The sequence below is a fragment of the Sphaerodactylus townsendi genome, linkage group LG01 (genome assembly GCF_021028975.2).
Source record: "Sphaerodactylus townsendi isolate TG3544 linkage group LG01, MPM_Stown_v2.3, whole genome shotgun sequence".
NCBI lineage: Eukaryota > Metazoa > Chordata > Lepidosauria > Squamata > Sphaerodactylidae > Sphaerodactylus > Sphaerodactylus townsendi.
The window spans coordinates 64855428-64882426 of NC_059425.1; the positions used below are offsets into that span (position 1 = coordinate 64855428).

General features: G+C 38.3%; 1 protein-coding gene across 7 annotated transcripts in view; it reads right to left on the minus strand.

The window, feature by feature from the left end:
• CDC42BPA (CDC42 binding protein kinase alpha) overlaps positions 1–26999 on the minus strand; it is a 201204-nt gene that overhangs the window by 48975 nt on the left and 125230 nt on the right. For 4 of the 7 annotated variants that reach the window (XM_048509047.1, XM_048508957.1, XM_048508725.1 and 1 more), the window contains exons 12-21: positions 25295–25428; positions 24081–24323; positions 22835–22945; positions 20759–21006; positions 18469–18574; positions 16634–16758; positions 13532–13637; positions 11838–11986; positions 10211–10302; positions 5188–5264 (exon numbers count right to left, since the gene is read on the minus strand). In XM_048509047.1, coding sequence (XP_048365004.1) covers positions 5188–5264; positions 10211–10302; positions 11838–11986; positions 13532–13637; positions 16634–16758; positions 18469–18574; positions 20759–21006; positions 22835–22945; positions 24081–24323; positions 25295–25428 — 1391 coding nt within the window. Of the gene's footprint in view, positions 1–3376; positions 3425–5187; positions 5265–10210; positions 10303–11837; positions 11987–13531; positions 13638–16633; positions 16759–18468; positions 18575–20758; positions 21007–22834; positions 22946–24080; positions 24324–25294; positions 25429–26999 lie in introns of all 7 variants that reach the window. The other 3 variants (XM_048508869.1, XM_048508589.1, XM_048508656.1) reach the window with 2 other exon arrangements.

Here is a 26999-nt window from a genome sequence, read left to right on the forward strand (position 1 = left end):
AAACTTAATTATGGAAAGGAGGAGTTCTAACTTCTGTTCTACACATGTAACTGCTAAAACAGATTAACAATCCGTTACCATGCATGTGAGGGGCATGTTTTATGTTCATAATATTAACAAAGGTTTGCAGCTAGACTACCATTAGATACATTCTAAGTTGTCAATCAGGAATTAGAAAAAGTTGAGGCTGATAAATAAGGGGGGGGGGGCTTAGAAAAGGGGAGAGAGAAAAGAAGGCATACCATGAAAGGAAGAGAGCAAAATTAAGGAGGATAAAATTATGAAAAATTGGAAATTAAGTAAAAAAGGAAAGGTTTCATTTTCTACAACTACTAGCAGGAAAAATCTGGCTGAGCAGACAAAACTATGGAGATGGGTAGAAGGAAAGACAGAGGTGAATAAATGCCTGGAAACAACAACCTTGTTAGGAGGTCGCAGCCTGGTACAGCCTTGAGTTGTGTTGGCTGGTCTTGCCTTGCTCCAGGCCTGGCTTAGTTGATCGTTTAAGAATCTGAGATGCCTCATAGTGAACTTCACAGTAAAGTACGTGAAGCAGAAAGCAGAGCTATGGCTGCGATGTTCCTGATCCCCCCGCCCCGGACAGTCTTGAGCAGACCACACACACCCTGGACATAATGGGTGAGCAGAAACTGGTTGCTTGCTACATATCCCATGGACACACTACTGTTGCTCTTTTTCTTTCTGAAGGTGAGACCCCCTTGCTTTTATGCATTCAATCATCACCCACCAGCTGACATCTGGAACCATCCATGTCTGTGGCTGGACAGGCACAGCCTCCTTGCCCAGTTCCCAGGGCAATGGGCCTGCCACATCAAGCCTAGGAGGTGGACCTTTACAATATCTGCAGCAAATGCAATATTCTGAAAACTCAAGATGCCCAGTTCTTATACCAGTGAGTTTTGGGAGAACATGATGGTATGTCAGCTGATTATTGTGGATGTGAATAAACAGAGCATTTCCTGTATTACATGACTAAGGTTGTTGGACTCCAACAGAACCTCGTAAGTTGGATATCTGAACAACTATAACGAAGCTATTGGAAGCAGCAGCAGTCAGCCTAAGAGTCCAAACTGTTTTTTAACCACAAATCCTTCGCTTCTTAGATAGGCTGTGCAGTACACAATGGATGGGGATCCTTCACCCAACCATGCCACCTGTGCAGAGACCAGGACCCTGTTCACACACATCAATTAGTAATTAATAGTGGACATGCTTCTGGTACCAGTTAAAAGCAAGGAAACATTTTTCTTTTTTCTAAAATAAAGTAGAACCTTTCCATTGCTTGGTGTCAGTTTTTTGTTTGTGTACATGTAACATCTGTTCACTAAAACAGTGGACCACGTATATTTGTTTTCATGGTATAACAAAATACAATGCTGTTTTATTTTTCTCCCTGTGTCATTTTACCTCACCGATTCATCATGCCAATATTAAAATGACTGCCAACAGTTAAATGCAACTCTTTGTTGCATTAACAATGCTATTCAACGTGCCCTGGGGCTGAGTGAGGAAGTTCTTCAGAATTTATCTTTGAATGAGGTGAGAATTAATACTGTGACTTCTCCTCTTGAGCTAGGGAACTCTGGCAACAGAACTCAAGCACCTGACTCTTCACCACTGTGGCAGTTATCAAGCAGGTGGAATTGTTACCCTGATCTCCATTGATTGGCCCTGCAGCTTTTAGCTCAGAAAAAGTAGGTTATCTCAGGAGCTGATAACATTCCACCTGATTTTATATAACTGCTGATTGCAGCCACCTATTCTTAACACCACAGAATAAGCATGGCACCCTTCCAGCTTTGAATGGCATATTACAATCTATCATGTGCAAATATTCAACTGGCTGTCTTATCCTGATTAGTAGATTTTCCTCTTGCCATTTCTCCAAGAAATTCAGAGCTGTGGTTGACCTTGGGACACAACAGAACTCCAAACCAGAAGTTGATTGTCATGGTCAAGCCCATAGGGGATGTGCTTCGCCTCTTAGCAACCAGTTCCCAAATTACCCCAAGTAACCGTGAACCAAACAAAACACTCCTGAAATGCATTCAAGACAGACATCCAATCAAAAACTTCACTCGACAGAAAGCTATTAAAATTTCAAGCAAATCAGGAAGGCAAATCCTTTTAATTTGGCTCCTTCATCCAGTTAATTCAGGTAATTCACTGGTGACACCACAATCACATTCACTAATCTATAATACATACTCACATCATAACTTCATATACACCTGATAAAGAGTTTTTATCAGTATACGAGTATACACTACACCCTCTTTACTTCATGATTCTCAATGGATTTCCATTAGAGCTATGAGGGGTTTTTTTAGTTACATTTAATAAATTTTTAACCAGTAGGAACTGTAGATTGCCAGCAGGATATGTAAATAGATATAATTTTATGAAGAGAGAGTGCTATGTATATTCTGAGACAAAGCTCCTACTTTTTAAATTAATTGTACCACAAAATAACAGATAATAAAATAATGCAGTCAGTTTGAAAATTAGCTAGATATAATCAACTGCTATAATATTTTGCCAATGCCCAATACAAAAAGAAAAATCAAAACAAATGTCTGGTATAATAATCATGTACAGTGAAATTTGGAAGTCAAAACTGTCATAAGTATAAGACACTGAGCAGAGACAAGAAACCTGCTTGAAAGCAAAACAAAATAAAAACACACTCATCACCAAACAAACAAACAAAAAAGAATAATTCAGCAACAGATTTTTAGGGAACCAACTTCTGAACCAGTAATTTAACTGTATCAAAAATACTAAGGAATAGAACAAGAAAACAGATACAACAAAAAAAGTGTGAATCTTATTAGTAAGAATTATTAAGAATTAAGTTATAGTTGTAATTAGGAAGCAAGTAGTAAAATGTTAAGTATGTTTTTATTTGGTGCAGACAAAATTGGAAGTCTTTTTAATGTTCTTTTTATTTTTATGTACCTTTGTGTATCTTTTTCTTTTTGCTTGTTTGGTTTTTTGTTTGTGTGTTTTTTTCTCTTTATGTATGTCTTTAAAGTCTTAATAAAAAAATTTAAAAGTACCAAGGTAGACTGAGTAGGAAGCAACTCATGTAATGCAAATTAGCATTTAACAGCAGTAAAGCAAAACAAAAACTCAGTTCATTACATTACAAATAACTGGTCGCTTGCTACATATCCCATGGACACACTAAATGAAACATAATACAAACTTATCAGGAGCATAGAAATGTATAGACTTGCATGCTCATGATGGTATAAGCTTGTTAATTTGACTGCATTACTATCAGAATTTGCCAAACCAATCCACAATTCACTTTTTACTGAGTAGTTTGCAAGTCTGGAGGTAAAAGACTTACGTCATCCATAAAATCAATCAATGAAGAGGATGAAGAAGAAAGGGAATCCTATTTTAACAAACAGCAGTAAAGGAACAAAAACATATAAATGAAAACTTCTGCTTCATTAAAATAATATTGTTGATAAATCAAATAAAGAAAACTTCAAAGGACTGGCAGAAAAATGTTTTGTAGAATATTACTACTGATTATTATTTTTATCATATCAGAGGTTGAGACCAGAATAGTTGTTCTTCCCTCCTGTTTCACTTTCATTTTTTTTCTCTTTTCAACATAATAATGTAAGGGAACTAAAAATTAACTGAGCAGTTATCACTTTGTCATTAAAACATTTACATTATACATTGTGTTTTCTAATTGAAGCCTTGGCCATTAAGTGGCTGAATTGGTGTGAACTCCCGGGCACTCCAACTGGCCAAAGAACAAAACTGCTACACTATCTGAAAAAAATATTTCAGATCAGCATGCTGTGTGGGGGAGAGGAATATGCAGAGTATCTGGTTAACAGAAAGGCTGGAAAAGGAAGTGAAACAAAGTAAGGAATATTTGTAGAACAGTAAGTGGCTACAACACGTGGTTGAAAATAAATGTTGTGATCAGAATGCCATTTCTACTAACGCAAGAGGATGGAACAATATCTGTGGACTCCTCCATCAAACCAGCACAGAACATCTCACATCCCATGGCCTTCCCATGGAGGGAATGGCGCCTGTTCAAGAATGGCTCTTTTGATGGGTGCAGACTGCAGCAAGAAGAGTAAGGTATTCCATGAACTCACTGAGTCCCATGAGCTGAAATGGACAGGCTGTACTCTACTGACAACATGAAGGACTCAGGGCTAAAGCAACAACCAAGATTCCAAGAGAAAGTCTGTTCATTCATGAGCTGTACAAAAAGGGATTATGTAATCTGTGTTATCAATACAGGCAATCCTAAAGAAAAAAAGAGTAAGAAGGAAGAGGAGGAGTTCAATGTCACATACTGATTTGGCTAACGAGGCAAACTAATTAGATGTTAACCAAACAGGGGAAATTTGTATGGAAATGTGACTGTAGCCTGTTGTTGAGTTAGTGGACAAGTACCAAAGCCTTTCTCAGACATTTCTACACCAGCTTCCTTTTCTTTGGTCCCCCAACCTCCCCTCTCTCTTCATTTCTTGGGACTTCCACCCCAGCTTGTTATCTCATTTTATTTTCCCTTCAGGCTTTTGGATCTTTAGATATATTTTATTCCCTTGGCCATCTAATACTTATTCTACCTTCTTACATTTTGTAACCAAATCCCATTGAATATTTTGGCTGATAATACTGCAAGTTAGAAATACTTTTTGAAGTAAGATTTGACCCTATTTTATATAATAAGGAGTTTGCTTTATTTAAGCAGAACGTAAGAATATTTTATTTTAGAGACATATTTCCTAATCAGTAAGACAAAAAGTAGAAGGAAAGAAATAATCTTGAGTTTAATCCTTGCTACAAAACCTTCAGTTCACACAGAGTTTGGAATTATAAGGTTCCTGTTATTCAGTGCACAGAAATAATACATTAAAAGTTACTATGAAAAGGAATATATCAGTACTTATAATATCTTAGTTTTATATTGGCCATGGAAGGTCTTTTAATGGAAGGCAAAGGGAGACAGCAAATAGAACAACATTTCTTATGACTTAATCAAAATTACTAAACTTGTTATCAATGTATTAGCAGCAAATCTGATTAGACTTTGTAGTAATGATGACAAGTCAGATGTGCACATGATAAATAAGCCAACACATAGCTGTGTACTTACTTCAAGTATAGCTGTGTACTTACTTCAAATTGATCCAGAGCAGAGTTAGGAGCATTCAAAAATGCCAAGAAAGAATTCTGTGAGTCTTGGTGCTTTACGCCTAGAAAACAGCAGCAAGTATTTTAAGTTACATAACACAGACAACTGAGTCCTTCTGTCATCACCCCAAAACCTACAGACTTCCCCTAAACCAGGGGTAGGGAACCTGCGGCTCTCCAGATGTTCAGGAACTACAATTCCCATCAGCCTCTATCAGCATGGCCAATTGACCATGCTGGTAGGGGCTGATGGGAATTGTAGTTCCTGAACATCTGGAGAGCCGCAGGTTCCCTACCCCTGCCCTAAACTCAGCAGAAAGGTGCCAGTTGTTCAAAAAGGAAAATGACACATCTAGGAGCACCCCAACCATCCCTGCAGTTTCCCAGCAAAGAGCTTCTAGTGCACCACACACTAAGAAAGAAAAAGATCTTCCAAAACTTGAAAAGGTCAAAATCAATTTCCAAGCAGCCCAGATTTCTTAAACCTTGATCAGAGAGTAAGAATAAGATAATAAGAATAAGCATTCTCAAGGAAACACAAAAGACACTGTGTTTCAGGAAGAAAAACAACACCAATGGGTTATTAAACAAGACAGCATGTTTTCCCTCACACTTAAAATAGACTATAGGGCAGTGGTAGCGAACCTTTGGCACTCCAGATGTTATGGACTACAATTCCCATCAGCCCCGCCAGCATGGCCAATTGGCCATGCTGGCAGGGGCTGATGGGAATTGTAGTCCATAACAACTGGAGGGCCAAAGGTTCGCCACCTCGGCTATAGGGTTATTGATGGGCAAAGATGGTCTGTGTCCACAGCAAGTATATATTTGAGGGCATCATGGGTATGAATCGATCCAGAGCAGCCTGCAGAGCAAGGGCTGGGAAGCTGCACAAAACTTACCAGGACAGAAAAAGAGTGATGCTTGTGCTACCAGTTAGTCCTACTTCTGCCAGCTGTCAAAGATGCAGAAAGATGTAGGGTGCTTCTAGAGACAGCCCCCCCCCCCCAAATTTATATAAAGGTAATGTTTCAGAAACAACATTTTATTTTAAATGAAGACAGACTCTTTTTCATGCATGTCCACACAGAGAGAACAGGAAAAGTGATAAGTGGAAATATACTACCAAGGTTTGTTTTTGGCAGCAGTTCCAATTCAAAATCTTAGCGTAATGTTAAAATAGTATATTGAATAAGCTATTTGTATGGTACTGGTGAAAGTAAGGTGTATATCATCTTATATGCTCAACAACTTTCTTTCCTGCATTAATGTGACATCCTTTGAATGGCAAAATTTGTGCAAAACTTTAGGATAAATGGCAGAACAGATTTCAGATGTGTGAGAAAAGTTGAGACATATTTGGGTTTAACATGCATTATGGATATATCACCTGGACCACTGGGACAATTTTCACCTATTTTTTTAATTCATAGCTAGGATAGCCATTACATTAGGTATCTGACAGAGCACAGCTCAAGACAAGTTGGGAAGCAGCTGAAGTGTAATGATGTGAATTCCCACTCCACCAAGAACAGATGGATCTTTCTCTCTAAAGGTAAAGTGAGCCATCAAATCACATCTGACTTATTGTGGCCCAATCATGGGGTTTTCAAGGCAAGAGATGTCTAAGATCAGGCTATTCTAAAACAGCTCAGAATATAAGGATAGCCAAGAAAAAATGGCCATGTTCCCAGTAATGGTAAAGACTGAAATGAAAGACGCTTCAGCACAATGTATGCACTCTATTAGGGCCTAGTATTTATGGGAATAGAAGGATAGGATTTATGTATTTCCTTCATTTACACCATGCCTTTTTCCTCAGGGGGATCCCAAGTGGTTTACATTGTTCCCAAATATTCTCACTATAACCTTAGGCAGTGTTGTGTGTGATTGACCCAATGTCAACCAGCAAGCGTCCATGACACAGTAAGGGTTTGACCCTGGGCTTTCAAGATCCCAGTCTAACCACTGTACAATACTGTATGTCAGAGAAGTATGCCCCAAAGCAAAATCACGCATCCAACCTCTTTAATCAAGGATTGTCTAAAGTGAGATGTACATCACCTCTCTTAAGTGTACACATCTGCCTTCCAGCTCAGCCTTCTGTTAGAGAGGAAGGCATATCCTGCATAGATACAAAAGCTGCTACAGTTTAATCAGGCTTAGAGTAATGTCACTTCTTCACAAGATAAAAGAAGTGGATATTTAGCTTCAGGGCTTTTAATGCACATGCATTAGTCAATCAATTATCTTTAAACAATCTTCAAAACAATCTTCAAAAACAGCTCTAAGCAGTGTGATGTCAACATCTATATATTTTATCTCCTCAAATGTTACCCGAAGAATTGTTTCAAGTCTCTTTTTCCCCCCTACTGCCCTGTGCTACTGAACAACATTCCTCACATGTACAAGATGGATCATCTAGTCGCACAACATTCTTCTTGGAAACCAATTTCCATGTAAAGTGACTCAGTCTGATACAGTTATATATTTGTTTGGCTTGTATGCTGCCTGTCCCCTCACAGGAAGAATAAATAGAATGTGGCTAAATTCCATTCATAATAAACAATTTTTAATTATCAGTTTACTTATAGATATCTGGGTGTACCATGCATATAAAATCAAGATTCAGTATATAAAAAAATTACATAAACACTAGAAATACAACTGTATGTTATTGTGGCTCAAACCCTAAGTAAATTTACTAGGGAATCAGCCCTAATCAATTTAATGGGATTTTCTTTTGAATAGACATGCTTAGGTTTGTATTGTTTGTAAAAGAATGCCATAAATTTAGAATTGGAATATTAACTTCATCTTTGTAACTGTTTTTTAAAAATAAAAATAAGTAAAATAAATAAAGGACTGGAGCCTGTTCCTCAACCCCAGTTTTTTTGGGGATTAAGATTTCTGAAGCTAGTACATGTTTCAATACAGTTCCTGTTACTCTGTGTAAAGAGATCCAATTTCCCCCAAATATTCTTTCAAGGCTGATTATTTATAGATTATTGTCTGCTTTTTTAATTTGAACTGAGTAAAAATGTAACCTATGCAACTAGACAGGTTGCCAGCTTCCCCGACACTGAATGAAGAATCACTATAGATAAGGGGATATCTCCCTGTTTCCTCTGAGTTTATTGTGAGGTTATCCATACAGTAACATAGTTTCACCATCATAATAATTTATCACAAGTACTATTTAAAAGAACAAGAAAAGTGCAAAACAATTCTGCACTAGTCTGTGTAATTCACCTTATATGCTGACAACGTAAACTTACCATGATCGATCATTAAATCATTTTTCAGAGCAACACCAATTTAAAAAAGGAGACTGATAATACTATACAATGTTATCCATACCAGGATAATTTCAGTTTAGTACTCTAGATTTTGCACCTAAACTCCGTAAACTGAAAGATTATGGCTGAAATAAACACAGTCGTTTTGCAGGAGGCCCATCATTAATAAGCATGAAAAGATCCACCATTGCAACCGTGCCTTACATCCTCTGAGAGGTCAATGATCAGTAAGATCAGTCAATATGCATCTGAAAAAACTAATCCTATTATTGAAAAACCTAGCTGTACGGACGACAATTCACTTTTTCCCCAGAAGGCAGAGGGCGAAAGTCTGAAGAGGGGAGGAGTTGGAGAGGCTGGGCAGAGCATGTGTGATACTTCTCACCAGGTAGTGGAGTTGGCATGCACGAGAAGGCTCTCCACCCCAGAGTGTTTGAGTGGGAGGCGTAGGCCTCGCTGCACCTGCAACTGCTCTGGCCGAGGCAGTGACAGCAGGGCGGGCGGGGGGGGGGGGGGGCACATGCCCACCTAGAGCAATCCAGGCAAGCTATCAAGAATTTGGCTGGGGGAAAGCAGAGAAAGAGAGAGATGGTAGGGGCAGAAAGAAAATGAGCCCTGAGTAGGGGCAGAAAGAGAAAGAGAGAGCTAGGGTGGGTGGCCAGAAAGAGAGAATGAAAGCAAGAAGACAGCACTTGCTAGCTGTCCATCCCAGCTTGGCTTGTAGCTTGGCTGCAACAGCCACCGTCACCTCTCCTGTTGTGCTCCAAGCTGGTGGGGGTGGGGGGGAGAGGTCTTGCCACACTTGCAATGGCTCCACCTGAGAGTGGGAGTGTGGGGGAGATGCCCCATCACACCCACTCAGAGCAATCTAGGCAAGCTGCCAAGAACTGGGCTGGTGTGGAGGAGAGAGAAAGAGAGAGTTGGGGAAGAGAAAGAGCTAAGGTAGGGGGGCAGAAAGGGAGAATAAAAGCTGGAGTAGGGTGGGAGAAAGATAGAGAAGACAGAGTTGGGGATGGGAGAGAGAAATGGAGAGATGGAATAAGTGGGCAGAAAGAGAGCTTGGGTAGGGGGCCAGAAAGTCAGAGAAAGAGAGAGCTGGGATGGCAAGGCAGGAAGTTAAGGGAGAGAGCTGGTGTAGTGGGGCCGAAAAAGAGAGCTGAGGTATGGGGCAGAAAGAGAGTTGGGCAAAGAGAGAGAGAGAGAGAGGGAGGGAGCTGGGGTAGTTCGGGGGAAAGAGAAGAGTAAGAGAAGAGGTGGCAGGACAGAGATTGAGAGGCAGAGAAGAAAAGGAGAACATAAAAGAAAAGGTGGAGGTAATGTCTTTGCTCCACAATTTTCCTGTGGGTTCCCACTTGCTACAGCTCATATTTTTTTCACATAATGGGCTTAACTGCTGGTAGCGAATAGATGTTTATGGAATATAACAGTAACCACAGCTTAATACTATATACAAGATTCAACACAAACAGGATTAGAAAACACCTTGTGTTTCTAGTGTACTGAGAGAACCCAAGATAAATGTGTTTCTGTCTTTTTATAACAGCTTTGGGTATATCTTATCATACAGCTATGTTGACACTTCAAGAGCCAGAATTTTCAGAATCCAGATTCTTACAACATGCTGTAAGAGGACATTCTTACTTGATAAGATATACCCATCAGTGTGGTGTAGATTATGCCTTTGTTTATTTGGATACCAATTTCCATACCCTTTTCTGATCTCAGTTCTTCAGTCTCTTTTTTCAGTTTCTCTATTTCTGCCAACAGCTCAGAGTTCTTCTTGTCAGACTCCTGTAGTTTACTTCAAAACAAACAAGGATAAAACACAGGTTTTCAATTAATAAAGACCACATTATCTGGAAATGTCTTAAACATTATTTGTTGCACTGCTAAATTAACCTCAAAACCAGATGATAAACAAAGCATGAAATAAATTTTAGGACATAATTTTACTGCACAGGGATTTGTTGCAACCATAATAATAAGAGCAATAAACAGCATTTTAATACTTATTTTGGACAGCTTTACATTAATAACCCTTTCATACGTGTTAGAAATTACAGATGTCACAATAACAAATTATTGTATTTGTTTTCATACCACACTTCCTCGCACCGATTGAGTATAAAGTGCTTTACATTGTTGTTCTCATCCCCATTTTGTCCTTGCAACATCCCTGAGATAAGTCAGGCTGAGTGTTTGTGCCTTGACCCAAAGTCATCCAGCAAACTTTCAAGGCAAAGTTGGGATTTGAATCAGGATCTCCCAGATGATAGTTCAACACTGATCAATAAACCACACGGTCTTACAAGTACAGCTCTTACTTTCAGCTAGTGTTTCCACAAACTACTGTACTATTACATACAGGGTTTCACAAATAATACATTTTAAAATAAAAAATGTAGGAAAATTTTCCCCAGCTGTTTTTTCCATATACTGACATTGTTGGTTCACTCATTGTTGGTTCACTCATTGACACTTCAGGTTTCAGACGATATTCCTCCCAAAGCACTGAATTTTGTCTCGGTTTAAGATATGACTTATAATGATTTATTTAGCTTTTCTATCCTTTCAAGTGCCCCTGATTTTGAAACCTAGTACAGAAGAGCTGTTCATAACCCAACTTCCTTCTTCCTTTCTGCTTCATCATTAGTTTGATGTGCCTCCTTCCCACACTGGAGGGGAATGCTTTGTCCATTTCACCAATCCCTTTATCGTTTTTTCAAGAAGTTAAAAGATTAATTCTTGCAGCAGTGATGATGCACATAGTACCACTTTGAAGAAAAAGAATCCCTCTTAAATATTCCTCTTTCCTTTCCTTAAGCACCACCATTACATTTGAGAGGGGAACTTGGAGATCTTAAACCAATGTTATACGAGTTAGCTGGCTTTTGTTCAGAGACTAACACAGCAGACTTTGCCACCTCCCCCTTTGCTGAACTGCGCTCTCCCGCTCCCTTGTGCTCCCTCCCCGCTCTTTAAATGTAACTTTTTCATTACCATGTGTGGACTAAAGTCTGGATAATTGTCACAGATCATGGCTAGAGCTATTAAAACGTCAGCAATAGCCCCCTTTACCGTTGCTCCTCTAACTTGTTCTAAAGCAGGGATCCATAGCGTGGTCCCTGTAGGTGCTATAGTATCCATCAACACCTTTACAGGCTCCTGCCAAGTGTTTTTAGAAAGCAGGTAGAGTTAGGAGGGTCTTGTGTCCAGCAGGGCTTCTTATCAACCCTGTGTCAGGATTCCAAATATGCTGACAGGCTCAAAAGGGTTGTGACTCCCTGTTTTAAAGTTTTTGAAAATATTACTTTAATTAGAATAAATTAACCTTACCATTCTGTCGCAATATTGCAAGCTTTGACTTTATTCAGCTCCTCTTGAATTGCTTGCTTGGCTCGTATTTCTGCATCCAAGGCTGACTGTAGTTCTAACCTCGCAGACATATCTAGTTTTGCAAAGCGGCGCATCTTCCACGGCATGTCCTGAAAGCAGAAAATCATAAGAAGCAATTTGTTGTTAGTTTAGCTATTTGTTTGTTACTCTTTAGTCTTCCTTGGGAAACTAACAATTGTTCAATTAGATTATTATTATTATTATTTTGTTTCTAAGTAATCAAATACTGGTGTCCTACAGTTTTGTAGCATTAGTAATTTAGTGAAACAGATTGTTTATAACGTAAGTTACAATAAAACAATTAAAAGATTTTTCACAAGAGGAGTAAATCCTTCAAGGGGAAGTATGTTTCAGTGACGACGAGAAACATGTATGTTGACAGCCTAATATAAATACCATCCCAACAAATGCACATGAGGCTACTGAAGGAAGGTTTTTTTAAATGAGCCTATACCTCATATAGAATAAATAATTTTATAACTAATACCAGCAAAGATTTTGATGTGGCAAACCTGCTTATTGGAGACAGAAATATTGAAGCAGAAATATCCTACATATTCACAAATATTGCTAAAAATGGCATTCTGAGACATACATGAAAGCAGTGAACCACAGCCATAGATTTGTGCACATTATTAGATTATATAGCCAGGTTGATCCAGTCACACATTCAGAAAGAGCTTGGAGGTAGAACAATGAGGTGCAGTTCCATAAGCCTTTCAACAGCCATTTTTTTTTCTTTATCAAACATAGTTGCTGGGATTGCAATTTCAAGGGAAAGATTGGCATAAAGGGAGAGTGGTACATTTTCTCTAGAGACAGGAGAATCATATTGGTAGCAGTTTTCTGCAGCAACACAGACTATAGAAAAGTTTTAAAACTTTTTATTGTCTCCTCATGCTGGTATCCTGCTTGACTCAGTAGCTCCATGTTAGGTCTTGGATCCTTAAGCCAATAAACAGACTCTGAAGTATTGATCAGTAGGTTTATTGAATAGGCATCGAAGGACCACACTGGTAAAGCCAGTTCTTACAAAGCTGGCATTCACAGTCCCCTTTATGCCCCACAGCGCACCTCCCTCCCTTTTCCCCAAGAATTTGCGAAAAGCAGCCTTTGGAGTCAAGGCACCCCAAGTTTGCCGGCAGATAGCAAGAGAAAGTTACCTGGCTTCCTGCCCCACGAGATAGCTGATGTAACATAGTCCTCATGGGACAGGAGGACCAGGTGAAGCCTAGTTGTCTACAAGCATGTGAAGCCATAAAATAACATCAAGGAAAGAATGTGAAGATGGCACTGGATAAATATAACAGGCTGGTTACATATATCTTCATAGCAGCAGCAATTTGTTATTTTAAGCAGTTGCATGATTCTGGGAATGTATCTCAGTCACTTAGACAGTATCCCCCTGGGGACATTTGATAAAATAAAATAACTTACATGGGTTACAGATCTCTCTCTCTCTCCACCAGTGTTCCTAACCAAATGGTCATGCAATAACCATACCACAAGCCTATAATGTCATTTGCTGACAGTGCAGTAAAGTAACAGCTGATGTAATACATCCTAAACATTTATTTGACAGCAAAAAAATCTTAGAACCAGAGACTTTAAGATGCACCAAACTATTTACTTACTGTTCCTCTTGCACCTAAACTGGAATTCCTCAGGGCCTCAAGTTCTTCAGTCATTTTGGAGGCTAAGGCTTGAAGATAGCCTCGAGCATCTTTTTCATCACTCACCCTAGCCAAGAAATGAAAGAAAAAGAACTTTGGTAAAAGCAATGGAAAAAGGGTTTTGTGTAATAATTATGTTAACTTTTGAGAAAAGTTTACTAAATTAATGGCTTACTATTGACTTCAGGCTACTTTTGAAATTAAAACCATTGCCATTGCCTTCCCCAGCCGTCTACACTTTACACCCAGCCAGCTGGGCACTCATTTTACCGACATTGGAAGGGTTAGGGCTGAGATAACCTTGAGCCAGCTACCTGAAACGGAATTCCATCAGTCTGAACTTAGGCCATGTTAATTTAAGCAGAGGTCAATTGCCATCTCTCCACTGTTCAATTTTCCCAACAACTTCTGCAAGACACTAACATTAATCAGTTTAAGTTTTGAATCCTATCTCACAGTCTTCTGCTCTTCAACCTCTCTAACACTATAAGTAAATCACTTTTTCCTGGATAGTTGATAATGTGGCATATAGCAGATACATGGAATCTTCTATATGTGGCATGCTTGTTTGCAGTAAGTCCTGCACATATAAATTGGAGCTGGGGTGTGTGGAAGAAGGCGCTTCTATATTCTGCTTTTTGCTGCCACCAAAATATAATAAAGCCCACAAAAACTGATTCTAAACAGACACCACCTTGACTGGGGAACACAGAGACACACAGACAAAAATAATAATAAAGACTGGAGAGGTTTGTATAAGATGAACGCAAAACTTAAAACTTTTATTTGCTGGCTTTAACACACAGAGGCTTCTCAGATAAACTAGAGAGGTTTTACGCTTGATGGTTACTGAGAAAGTTCGCTTAAGCTTAACGGTTTCTGAGGAAGTTTGGTTCTTAAAGCTTAGCGGTTACAGAGTAGTTTTGTTTTTAAGCGTAACGGTTTCAGGCACTTTACTTCATACACAATGGACACTCACAGGTGTCCCTTCACTCCAGATTTTACTTTAAAAATGTTTCTCAAAAGATGTTACTGTTGAGGTTTTACACTCTCTCTTAAAAATAAAAAGATTTCAATCCGCTGTTCCTCCAAATAAAACCAAACACCTGAGGGCGGACACACGCCTCCAAACTCAGGGTATTTGATCGTGGAATAGCCTCCTCAGCTACTCCTAAACCACAGCAGTGAGAGATCTCTCCGGATTCTCCTCACTCTGTCTCTAAAAAGTACCCAAAGGCACATAAGCTCACACAGAGCCAAACAGTCCGAAGACTCCAAAAAGAAGAACCAAAGTTCAAGAACCCCTCAGCATTAGCGCTGACAGTATTTATAGCCTTTGCATATTTTCCTCTGGCCAATCAGGGCTGGCCAGGGCTTAACTCTTAAAGGGGCGGGTCCACCCTGTAACCTGAATGCAGGCTGAATGCATTCGTCACATGGGGCAATAACTGGTTCTCAAATCACAACCACATTTTATATTTGGCACATAGTTAATTTCAGTCTGATAAATAGACAGTCTTTGCAAAGCCACATAACTGTGACTACACACAGATATCATGTGATCCACATCTACTGGTAGATGGAAGTACTATAATAAATACAGCTATTCAATGTGAAATCATCAAGTCTCACTACATGATATCACTGGAACCCAACCTGAGACATCATCAGAATCCACCCACTGAGTCTCATGGTTTGGATTACAGCAACCAGGCAATTCTAGCCCCATCAAGGTCCTCATGCCCTCTCACCAAAGAGAAGTGGGGTACGCAACCTGGGGTATGCAACCCCCCAGGGGAATGCATCAGAGTGTTTGGGGGTCCACGGTAAAATACTTAATGAGTTTGCTAATATGCAGGTACAATTTTAGGGAAATGGGTTGCCAAGGGGTGCATGAGTGAAAAAAGTTGGGAACCATGGCCATAGAAACCTGAATCCACAGATAGCATTATATTCTATCAGTGCTTATATTTTTATGAGGCAGATCACGTCCTCAATTTGGACAGAGCTTTTTTGACTTTTTAGTAATCAGGGCATTAGACTGCATGTGTACACATCTTAAAACCTTCTTTGAATTGAAGTACCTAAACTTTACCAAACACCTTTGCTAAGTGAATCACTCACTGAGGTCTTGGCTTCTTTAAATATATAGATTTATTTACTTTACTTTTTTCCCACATGGCAAAGTTTATTGCAAAGGAATTGGAAAAAAAGCACTATCTTGATCTGATTTTTAATCTTCACTTCTGGAAAAATTAGCCCTTAAGACAATGTAAGTTTGAGTAATACATATTTATGAAGCAAGCTATACTGCTTGGACCACATCCAGAGTTTCAGAGCCTGCCATGCACTGACTAACCATTCATACTCAAAATCCAAACCTTTGTCTAAATATGGACAATGAAGCTGCACTGGATGTGAAAAACGCTGTCTATTTAACTAGGCGTCCTATGTTTATCTGCTTTTTAATACAAACCAATCAGTTATATTGCTGCCCTGAAAGGAGATAAAATGGACACAAACAGCTTGGCACTGAAGCTGCTGCAAGACACTAACATTAATCAGTTTAAGAAATTTGTGAAAATATTTAGGTAAAGATGGTTTTCAGAAGTAAGATATAAAGATCCCAAGTGAAAGAACAAATTACTAGAAAAATATTCCCTTTCCCACAAACAGTTTAAATACATGTTTGTATCTTTCTCTCAGACCATTTTAAAACACAGCACTTGGAATAGGTCAGTTTTTTAGAAGTGCTATAAGAAACAGGGGAAGAACTCTGCAGTTTGTTTGACAAATTTTGGTTTTATGTTACCAGTAAAAGACTTGTAGGGCAAGTCGAAGTCTATAGAAATCAATGAGTTATTTACCAGGCGTGTAGCTACTGAAGATAATGAAAATTCATTCTCATGGCACTACTGTTGCATTCTTGTAAAGCTGTGATTTGTTTTCAGAGTCTTGAAAACTGAGCATCAAGGAATGACGAACTGAGTTTTCATTATGTAAAATGGAAAGCACCCTGTCATATGAGGCTCAGAGCTAACCAGGATTACAGCTGATACTCACCACTGGATGATCTCAGTAATCTGGGCCTCCCAGTGTGCTACGGATTCTTTTTTGTCAGCAAGATCTCTCATTTCTTCTTCCATCTGCCGATTATTCATACTAAGTCTTTCATACATAGCTGTAAGCTGAATGTATGTTAAAGATACAATTAATCTTTGCAGATATAGGACATTACCTTGATAATCTGAAGCATCTTTTTTTCTGTGATTAAGATTTTTTGACTCATAAATATTAAACTTTTTGTTATGTACCTTTTATTCTAAACAGCCTTGGCCAAGTTCAGGACAAAAAATAAAACAAATATTTTAATCAACTTAAATATTGAAATCATTTTCTTTTTTCTACCACCCTGAGCTGTGATTTGATGGTGATTTGGGGGGGACTTAGTGATGACCAAGTGCAAAAATTAGGAGGATCCATGAAGATCCATGTGTTTCAACCACATTTTTGTGCCACTGTGGTGCCACGGAGCATGGGATACAGGATTACTGTGTCTAGAGCAGTGGTGGCAAACCTTTGGCACTCCAGATGTATGCTGGCAGGGGCTGATGGGAATTATAGTCCATAACATCTGGAGTGCCAAAGGTTCACCACCATGAGTCTAGAGGTATGAGCTGTGATGTGCAGGTGATTTTGGGGTGACCAAGTGGAAAAGATTCATGTTTTTCAAGCAGGTTTTTTGCGCCACTGTGACACTACGAGTGTGGGATGTGTGATTGTTATGTTCAGACATGTGGCTAATGGCTGAGGTTGTGATGTGCTGGTGATTTTGGGATGACTTAGTGCAAAAATCATGAGGATCCGTGTTTTTCAAGCAGGTTTTTGTGCCACTGCAGCACCACAGAGCGTGGGATGTATGATTGTTTTGGTGCTGTCTGTAGACTAAGACATGTTGTATAGTTTCATGGTGGTTTCATTTAATTCCAATGCAAAAATCATATGAATTCATGAGGATCTGTTTAAAATAATCTGGATCTGGCTTTTACCCAGATTTGTGAGTTGGGGTATGTTCTATAATGTGATGGTGACTTTGAGATGACCTGGTGCAAAAAAACTTTGTTTGGTCATGGTGGGGGAGGGCAGCCGCCCATATGGTGGGTGGGGGAGCGGAAAACTCAGATTTTGCCCTGGGCTCCATTTTTCCTAGCTATGCCTCTGGTCTCACTTCCCAAGTACTGAAACTACTCATCCACCCCTTGCTGCTTGCTACTATTCATCAGCTATCACCCCACAAAAGCCAGAGTAGTACAGTGGCTAGAGATTAGGGTCTGGAAGATCCAAGTTCAAATCATCGCTACTGTGGAAATTCATATGGTATCCTTGGGCCAGTTGCACATTTTCTGCCTAGCTTCCCTCACAGGATTGTGAGTATAAAATGGAGGAAAGGAGAATGATGTAAGCTACGTTGGGTTCCCACTGTAGAGAAAGGCAGGGTATAAATAAAATAAAAAATATCACTGAAGACTGGGGTGTGGGGGGTGGAGGATAAAAACTAGGTTAATTGGTGAGTGGGAAGGAGAGAAGTTAGCAGGAAAAAGGGAAGGAAACAGGCCCTGGCTCTGGTTAAGGCCAATCAAATGTCCTTGGGGCCAGGGATCACCAGAAGAAGACCAATGTATGTTGTCATATGTTAGCTGCATTGGTGGCCCTAGTGAGGGCAGAAAAATGGGATATAAATATTGTAAATAATAATAATTAGCTTTGAATCAGCACTGAAACTAACTCTTTATTATTTTTTATTAATTTGTGAAAATGTTTCCCTCTATTTCTCAATATGTTTCAGCTGCCAACTTTGCGTCCGCTTTGAATGTTAGCTATATCCATACAATACCTACCTTATCAAGCTCATTGGAAAGCTTTTTGTTATCTTCTGTCAGCAGGATCTTCTCTCGTTCGTATTTCTGTTTGAACTCAGTTTCAAATTCCTCTCTTTCACTTTGGCTAAACCACGACAAAAATACAATCAACTGACATAGATGGAAAGTCTGTGATAGTCCCACATTAAACCATTCTATTTTATAAATACCTTACACTTCATCTCTTACAAACTGTTAAAATAAAGAACAGTGGATGACAGTTAAGCCCACCTCTTTGAAATCAAAGGGACTTAAACACATAGTTGAAAACCTGTTGATTTAGAAGTCTCTTAATTAGCACACCTGAACAGCTGTGGATGCCACCCAGTCCCTAAAACGATGAGATTCCCATGATTCCCAAACATTTACAGTTAAGGATAAACTTTCTAATTCAATATGCTTACTCATTTTTAATAGCTCTGTGTAATTTTGAAAGTCAGCCAGTATAAAAGAAAGAGTTGCCATATATGGTGCCTGGATCTGCAAGGTCTTCATGCATGAAGATTTCCATTAATTTTATAAAATGGGCTAACAGTAACAAAATCCAGTATTTGAAATATCCATACGGCAACTCAGATTCAAGATGATATTGGCTGAAGCCTGAGCCTACAAATCCCGCAGACATCCCGTTAACAACTTGGAAAAACACCACAAGTAAAAGGCAGATTGTTTTCCTGGAGATTTACATATCATTTCCTTCTAGCATTTTCTGACCAAATGTATAATTGTGTGCTGGAGAGAAGGAATAAGTAGAAGCTAGAACAGATACTGCTCTAAAGTCTTGGAACCAGTCTGCAAACAGAGCAGCAGCAGTCACATTTCTGCTTCTAAGCATACCTCTGGTTATGTTCTTGGCATATACCACAATGTGGAAACCTGGGGTAGCACACAACAGGGTATAGGGATGTTACTTGCAACTATTGTTTTAAACTTGAAAACAGAAACTCTGAATGAGTTTCACACACACAAAAACCTCATATTACTCATATAAATGTTAACAAAACTGAGTTTTAGAAGCAACAAAACTGAATTGTCATCATTTAAAAGCCTACAGTTGACTCCAGATTTGAGTTTAGATTAAAATAATTTTTTAACAGATCATTTGTTTTATATTGCTCTTTTAGTGAGTATTATGTCAATTAATTTTTAAAAACTCTGTCCTCCACCCTTCGAATTAGGCCATCATGGCAGCTCACAAGAAATAAAGACGTTAAAAATAAAAAGAACATATTCTCTCTAAAGTCATATCAAATACATAATAAAACACCACCCTTTAAATGCTCAGGAAATAAAAGTTCATGTCTGAAAGATAGTAAAATCATGGCCAAAGGACATATTTATAAATGGGATGCTCTATTGTTAATCTATTGATATAGTGTTGATGTACTGATATGTACTGTTAATATAGTGTTAATGAGTTGATATATATTGATATATTGTTGATGTATTGTTAATGTATTGATATGCTGTTAATGTATTGATATAGTGCTGCTGTTATTGTTATTGACTAACGCTAGGTCTGATGTGTTTAAGTCGCCATCTGTAATTCTGTTTTCTATTTTGTAGTTCTAAGGTAATTTATTGGCATTTATCATATTTAATGCATACTGTTGTGTTATGCTGTTCACCACCCTGAGCCCTTCAGGATGGGTGGGGTATAAACTGAAGGACAAATAAAAATAAAATGCCTTTATCAAAAAAGCCCCATCCCTAATTGCTAGCCACTTAACTTTGTGGTGGCTGGAACAGCACCCGAAAAGAAGATCTGAGGAAAAGTTAATGAGAGAAGGTATCCTCTATAGCCGTGATGTACCTATGGCACTCCAGATGTTAATGAACTTCAATTCTCATCAGCCCCTGCCAGCATGGTCAATTGGCCATGCTGGCAGGGGCTGATGGGAATTGTAGTCCATGAAAATCTGGAGTGCTATAGGTTCGCCACCACTGCTCTATAGGGTCTTTAAAAAACAAAAAAAGCACTTCAAACGGTGCCCAGAAAGAACTCAGAAGCTAGTGAATATATCTGAGCATCAGTAAGACATGCTCCAATCAGCAAATCCTCTTAACCATATGGCTGCTGCATTCTGAACCAGCTAAAGTTTTTAGCCTTCAAAGGTCGTTTTATGTATGATGCTTTACAGTACTGTAACCTGGATATTACCAGGCTCTGTCTATTCAACAGGGGCTGCATTTGGCAAACAAACCTAATCTGGAATCCAGGTCATAATGGGTATGAAAAGTACGGGCAAAAAACTCAAGTTATGCATACCTTTCTCTCCTTGTCTTTTCTAACTTGTCTTTCAAGATCAAGATCTCTTTTTTAAGAGAAAGCTGTTGGCTCTCGGCATCACGCAGTTCTTTCTTCAGGTTTTTTATTTCATTGCAATGTATCGCTTCTCGTTTGGATAGTTCCTCTTCATAAAAAACACTCTTTTTTTCCAAATCAGACTTTAATTTGGTGATCTCTTGTTGATGTTCTATGCTGCTCATCCCTGGAGCACGACCAATTTGCTTCTGCTGCAAAAAAGGGTTGTTTCTGAATTAATTTTAATGAGCTATGAAAACAAGGTTGTTTTGTTCTACCTTGGAGTAACTTGTGGTAGCTAAACATGTATGTGCTAAATATAATATGGAAGCACTTATGTAACAAATACATACAAAGCGAACCTTCTACTTTAGGATTTAGGGAAAGTGATCCGGGTCAAGTCTGTAGCATTATGTCCCATGTAGTGCTTACATCATGGCCTTTTGGAGGGCCAACAACAGAGCACAGAGGTCTTCATCCCATGTTGCCTTCTAGCACTGGTATTCACAGGTTTACTGCCTCTAATTGTGAAAATACAGAGGCACACGCCAGCTCCCCCCCTCCCCAAATCAACATTAAACTAGAAACACAAGAAAACCGACTGCTTACACATTCCACGTCCTGGCACAGTTTATTGCCTTCTCCTGCAATTTTAGCATTCCATTCTACAAGACGTTTACAAAAAATTTTAAAATGCCAAATTATTAATGCATTCAATGCCTTACATTATTCTACACTCAAAAAATCAAATTTAATTAATACTGTCCTAGACCAGCAGTATAAATATACCTCATAAAAATGGAAAGCACATAGCCACTACATACAGATTAAATTTGTCAGATTAATTACAATGTTTACTTAGTGCAGAAACAGCACCATAAAATAAATATGATCCTTAATAAGACACTTGCCTTCTTGTTTATCACAAGACTTTATTTTTTATTTGCAAATATTTTATTTTTTATTTGCAAATATTTGCAAATGAATTTCACCACAGCATAGGAGATACTAGGATCCTTATCCTCAAGTAAAACTTTGGTGAATAACAGATGTGTGTGGTTGTGCAAGTTTGTGTAAACCGATTTAACGGAGGGAAATTAGTTATTTCCTTTCCTTAATGTATAATTCACAATGGAGAAGAATATGTATGATTGTTTCTATATCCCTTGTACTGCAGATGCAATGACACAACTCAAGCAGTATATTATGAAATCTTCCAGATAGAACAGCCAAGGGAAAAGCATCTGGAAAGGCCCAGTGACATTTAGGCAGGATAACAGAGGATAAATAGGGAGCAGAAGAAGTACCTTCCCAAGATTTCAAAGATCTATGTAAGAAGGGAGGAGAGCAATTTCAGACTGCATTTCAATGTCACAAAGACTCTGAAAAATCAGGGACTTGGCTTTACACCAACCAAGCTCCAATAACTGCATAGGATCCAGCCTGATCAGCCTAAGCTTTTGAATTATCCCAGGACACCAAGATGGACAGTGCATAGCCGACAAGAACTGGGATAGTAACAGGTTTTGAATTATCATTCATGCAGGTTTTGAATGATTATTTAGCCAAGCGTTTATTGTCCATCTCCATGCCTGCATTTCAACCTTAAATATCCCAGCTTCTTGTCTTAAAATGACATTGGCCGTACATTTGGGGAGTATTGAATAAGGTCCTAAGGAAGCTAGATAGCACTCTCTCTAAAGGCAAAAAATCGTGAATGAACACCAACTGAGTACCATAGGTGAGTTGGGCAAGGGATTTGGTCCTGAACAGCTTTATAGCTGCGGGTATGTAACCACCTCCCTGTGATCAGAAATATCTAAGATTGCCTTTGATGCTATAAGGTAAGAAGTCTTGGGCTATCAAGGGGAGATTGGGTGATATACTGGATGTTCAGGGCAATGGCTATAAATCCATAGTTGTATGAAAAAGTTCATTTTTTCTCTAGAGAAAATGATATATAAACTTGTATACCCCTTTTCTTTCTGACAGACTCTGACAGGCAGCAACTACAAAGTGCTGATGTTAACAAAGACTAACCTTTAGTCCTTCTAACTCGTTTTCCAGCTGCTTAGAGTACTGTTCACTTCGTTCACGCAATTTCCTGTCCTTGGATGCCTCAGCAGATGCAGCTTCAGCGTGAACTTCCAGCTACAAAAATAATTTTGAAAACAGTAACCATTCCTTTCCATTTTATCCTTCTTTGACAGTGTATCAAAGAAACAATCCAAGTATTGCAAAACTATGCCTCAAAGAGTTGTTTTAAATGAATAGGCAGAAGCCAAGGACAATTAACATCAATTCTAAACACATTTATGGGTAAATAAGTTCCACCAACTGCAAAGGGACTTACTAACAAGTAAATAATCCTTAGAACTGCATTCTAAGGATCTTAAATAATCCTGTTATTAGCCTCCAGTTTCTGGCACACAGAAGTTTTAGAATGCCACTATATAACAATCTTCACTAAGTGTTTACTAGCAGAGCATAGGGAAACCAGAATTTTTGTTGACGATTGTTAGGCATTCTAGTAGAAAAATATCAACGTTAATCACTGCCAATATAATTGTTCATATTAAAATACTGATTACATCCAATATAAATAATTATGCATGCAAATAAATTTAGGCTTAAGTGGCTGGTTCCCACTTCTACCAGCACAGAAGTGTATGATTTCTCCTGGTTTTTCCTTCTCAGTGCAAATCTCCACACTGTGCCCAACATTTTTTCTCGGATTTCCCTCAACCCAAGGACAGTGTTTGGGATAAAAATGGAAGAGAAAGTGGGAAAGGCCCATTCCATGACCTTCACTGCTTTTGTAGTTCTCATTGGATACAAGCTGTTATATTATCTACTAATTATAGCAGAGAAGAGGAATTCCGTACTCCTGGTTTTATTTTGTTCATTTTTTTCATCAAGCGGAATAAAAGCAGCCCACATTCTGAAACACAATTATTCAATTTGTTATCTTCCCTCCATTGTTCAAATATAGATACTCAGCTTTAGTATTAGAGCAGTTCCCAGTTTGTTTATGCATTTTCCAAAAGAATATTAAGAACACTGAATCATTACTCAGATATTTTACAGTGTTTAGAAGTACTCATCTGAAAAATGCAATGTTTTGGACATAAACCAATAGTTTGTCAAAGCACTGTGAACATATACAGGAAGAGTTCATTATTCACCTATTACTACAACTTGTCAACTTATTTTTTTTAAAACCTGGGAAGTAAGCTTTATTTTGAGCAAACTCTTTCCTGCAGTCACCATCCCAAAAGTAACATACTTCCTTTTTCATTCTTTCTGTTTTGCGTAGCTCTTGCCTCAAGCTTTCCACCTTCTGCATCACCACTTCCATCTCTTCCTCTTTATCTCTGACTTGACGGGTAAGTTTCTGTTTCTGTGAATGCAAGTCAGTCAGTCGCTCATTCATTTCAGAAAATTCCTGCATGGCCAGCTTCCGTTGACTATGTGCGTCTTTCAGCTCTTTGGTTTGGGTCTTCAATCTTTCGCTAGACTCAATCATATCCTGTAATTAACACAAAGCATGACATATTCTAAATTTGTAGAATCATGTAGCTATGTCAGTTACTAGGTGAAAATGTTAATATTTCAGCTTCATTCCAACTAGTGGAACCGCATAAATCAAATCTGGATTTCAATAAATCATGGTCCAACCTATAGCTCAAGACAAATCTTTCATTATGTGCAACTAATCAAATGAATACACGAAGTAGCCAGATGACTCAAAATATTATTGCAACAGATTTTCATGGTAATTTTACCAAGACTGCTTATACATACAACATTATTCCCTAAGGTGGAAATAATTTTTTTAAAGAATGGAAATTCAAAGCATGGTTAGGCATACTGCAAGATCAACATGGAAATTTTGAAACTGAACAGCACAAAATAAAGAAAAGATGAGAACAGTACACTGAAGATCTATGCAGAAGACATGAAAGGATGACAGATTCCTTCCAAGAAAAATCTTTTTGAAAAGAAACTTCAGTTTTAGAATCTGAAGTGAAAGCTGCACTGAGAGCAATTGGGAGAAACAAATCACCAGGAGCAAATACCAGCTGATATATCAGTTCAGCTATTCCAAGCCATAAATACAGATTTTATCAAAATCTTAACAAGAATATGCTAACAAATATGGAAAACAAAACAATGGCCTACAGAGGGGAATGCTCAATTTAAATTCCAATAGATGTACAAGTTGGAACATGAAGAAAACTAACAGGAAGAAAATTGATTCCTTTGAAATGTGATGTTGGAGGAGAGTTTTGTGGATACTGTAGATCACCAAAAAGACAAACAAATGGGTTGTAGATCAAATGAAGCATGAACTTTACCTACATGTTAAAATGACTATACTGACCCTATTGTAGTTATCACTATATAACTATATTAAGACTGCTCTTATCTGAGTTGAAGTGTTCTACAACTGAAATAGATGCAACTGTTCTTAAAAAGCACAGCTGAAATATACTTTACCTTATTAAGATCATCCTTTTCTTGTTTTAATGCTTTAATTTGCTTCTCAAACATTTTGATTTGACGAGCAGCATCTTCTAATTCTCGTCTTGTAGAACTGGCCTCTTCAAGTTGCTGCTCAAGTTGTCCAGAATCTACAAAGAAAATTGCTAAATGTCACAGGGTAAAATATCAAACTTGTTGAATACTGTGCAATAGATTTACCAACTGAAAGCACGTGGGCTCGATCTGGCCATTGGAGAGGAATGGTTGGCCTCCCAGAGAGGTCATTTGGCCTTCCACAACCTGTATATAAATAGCTGAATACTGATTACAAGAATGCATCTTGCCAGTGGTCCACCCTGACAAATGAGAACTTTTAAAACATGTTGTATAATTTATGGCTACACGGCATTATCTGCACACATCAAAATCTTATGTTCATCATATTACTTTGTTTCACGTCTTCTTCCTTCCCTACCACTATAGATCATCTTGCCACTGTTACACTTCAAAGCCTAGCATGTACGGATATCTGCCCTAGTTATTTACCATGTTTTCTAAGTGCCCATGGGAGCACCTGTCTCAGCAGAATGGTGACATGTGTCTGATCTGAAAAATCTATGCTAAAAATAAAGGGCAGTCCTTAGCGTCTCAAACTATTATGTTGCAAAATGGATTTTGATGGAAGTTCTAGGAATACATTATCAATGCAATTATCTCTTTTATCTTACTCAATTAAAAGATGAGGAGGTTACTATATTTCAGATGTTACACTGGCTGGAAAAACAGCATATTCAGGCTTCACTCCCCAATAGCTATGCTGATGCACAATGAATTGCATAGAAAAGGATCAAAATGAACAGTAACTTGAAATGTACAGTGGTAAGATCCTTATACTGCATTTTTAATTACTGATGCACAACTTCAGTCTCATGGATTTCCAGAAAAGAAAACATATAAGAGAAGCAACTATCTCTAATGCCTGGCTAAGTGTTTACACTGGTTTTGTGTTTCTTTTTAAGGGGAAGTCCCAGAAAGATCACAAATACAGAAAATAGAACAACAAACACCAAATATGGACTTGAATAACCCAGACATGCAGACATAAGAAATGAACCAAATAAAGAAAAGAACAAATGGCAAGAAACAGATGTGCTTACTATGACAACAGAAGCAGTGAACCTGCCATGAGTATACCAGGAGACCAAACATCTCCACTGATTACAACCAAACTTAATTCCAAGTAAATGTCACAAACACAGCTATATTACTGTCAGATTTTAATAGTTCATTTAATTGTCAAAACCTTTTTTTCTTTAGCTGACTACTACTTTTGGTTTACAAAACTACATCTGGTTTACAATCCAACATGCAGGGCCACATCCCAGTGGTTATTAATTTGCTTTATGATAGAATATTGTGAAGTACATAATACAAAATCGATTTTCTGATATCTGGCAGGGAACACTATCAAAACAGTAATGAAAGTTATATGTTTTACAAAGTTAACTAGAAGGGTCCCCTGCATGTGAGTGCATTTTTAAGTGAAACTGACAAAAAATGTTGTATCACTCAATGGTTGGAAGGCAATTGCCTGTTGATCATTTTAACATTGTATTCAGATGGTTGTGTTTATTTCTAATGCTAACACCATTTGAATTTCTATGTCTTATCTTGGTTTATTGTTTCTACAACTACATAAAGGAATATATTTTTGAGACCC